The sequence below is a fragment of the Myotis brandtii genome, unplaced genomic scaffold (genome assembly GCF_000412655.1).
Source record: "Myotis brandtii unplaced genomic scaffold, ASM41265v1 scaffold797, whole genome shotgun sequence".
NCBI lineage: Eukaryota > Metazoa > Chordata > Mammalia > Chiroptera > Vespertilionidae > Myotis > Myotis brandtii.
The window spans coordinates 323,358-323,809 of NW_005371210.1; the positions used below are offsets into that span (position 1 = coordinate 323,358).

At 68.4% G+C, this 452-nt stretch overlaps 1 protein-coding gene across 3 annotated transcripts in view; it reads right to left on the reverse strand.

Annotated features, from left to right (window-relative positions):
• Positions 1-446, reverse strand: part of STRA13 (stimulated by retinoic acid 13) — a 3,056-nt gene extending 2,610 nt beyond the window's left edge. For all 3 annotated transcript variants that reach the window (XM_014531250.1, XM_005883648.2, XM_005883649.2), the window contains exon 1: positions 86-446. In XM_014531250.1, coding sequence (XP_014386736.1) covers positions 86-211 — 126 coding nt within the window. In that variant the 5' untranslated portion in view covers positions 212-446. The remainder of the gene's footprint in view (positions 1-85) is intronic.
• Between the last annotated feature and the right edge of the window lie 6 nt (positions 447-452).

A 452-nucleotide genomic window follows, 5' to 3' on the forward strand; every position in this document is an offset into this window, starting at 1 on the left:
CACAGGCTGGGGTCGCGGCTTGGTTCTGGGATGCGCCCGCCTTAAGAGGGTGCCTCCTGACCCGACCCCACGTCCCCCCTCTCACCTTCCGGAAGGAGGCGCTGGTTCCCTCCATGACCGCCACCGCCGCTTGCGCTCCTCGGAGCCCCGCCCTCGCGCTTCCAGCCAATGAGCTGTGAGCGCGCCCCACTTTAGCCCCACCCACACGCATTCAGCCAATCATACCAGAGCGCGCCCTCCTAAGCCCCGCCCTCGTCCCCTCCCATTGGCTCGGAGCGCGTTGCCTCGACTTCGGGCTGGCGTCCCGGCGCGCGCCCGCCCCTTCTCCCTCATTGGCCAGTGATGAGCACCCTTTCTCCGCAAAGCCTTTTGGGAGTTGTAGTTCCTCCAGCGGTTCCCGGCGCACCCTGCTCTTCCTGGATACTGAGGCGCCGCGGGGGCCGCGCAGTGCG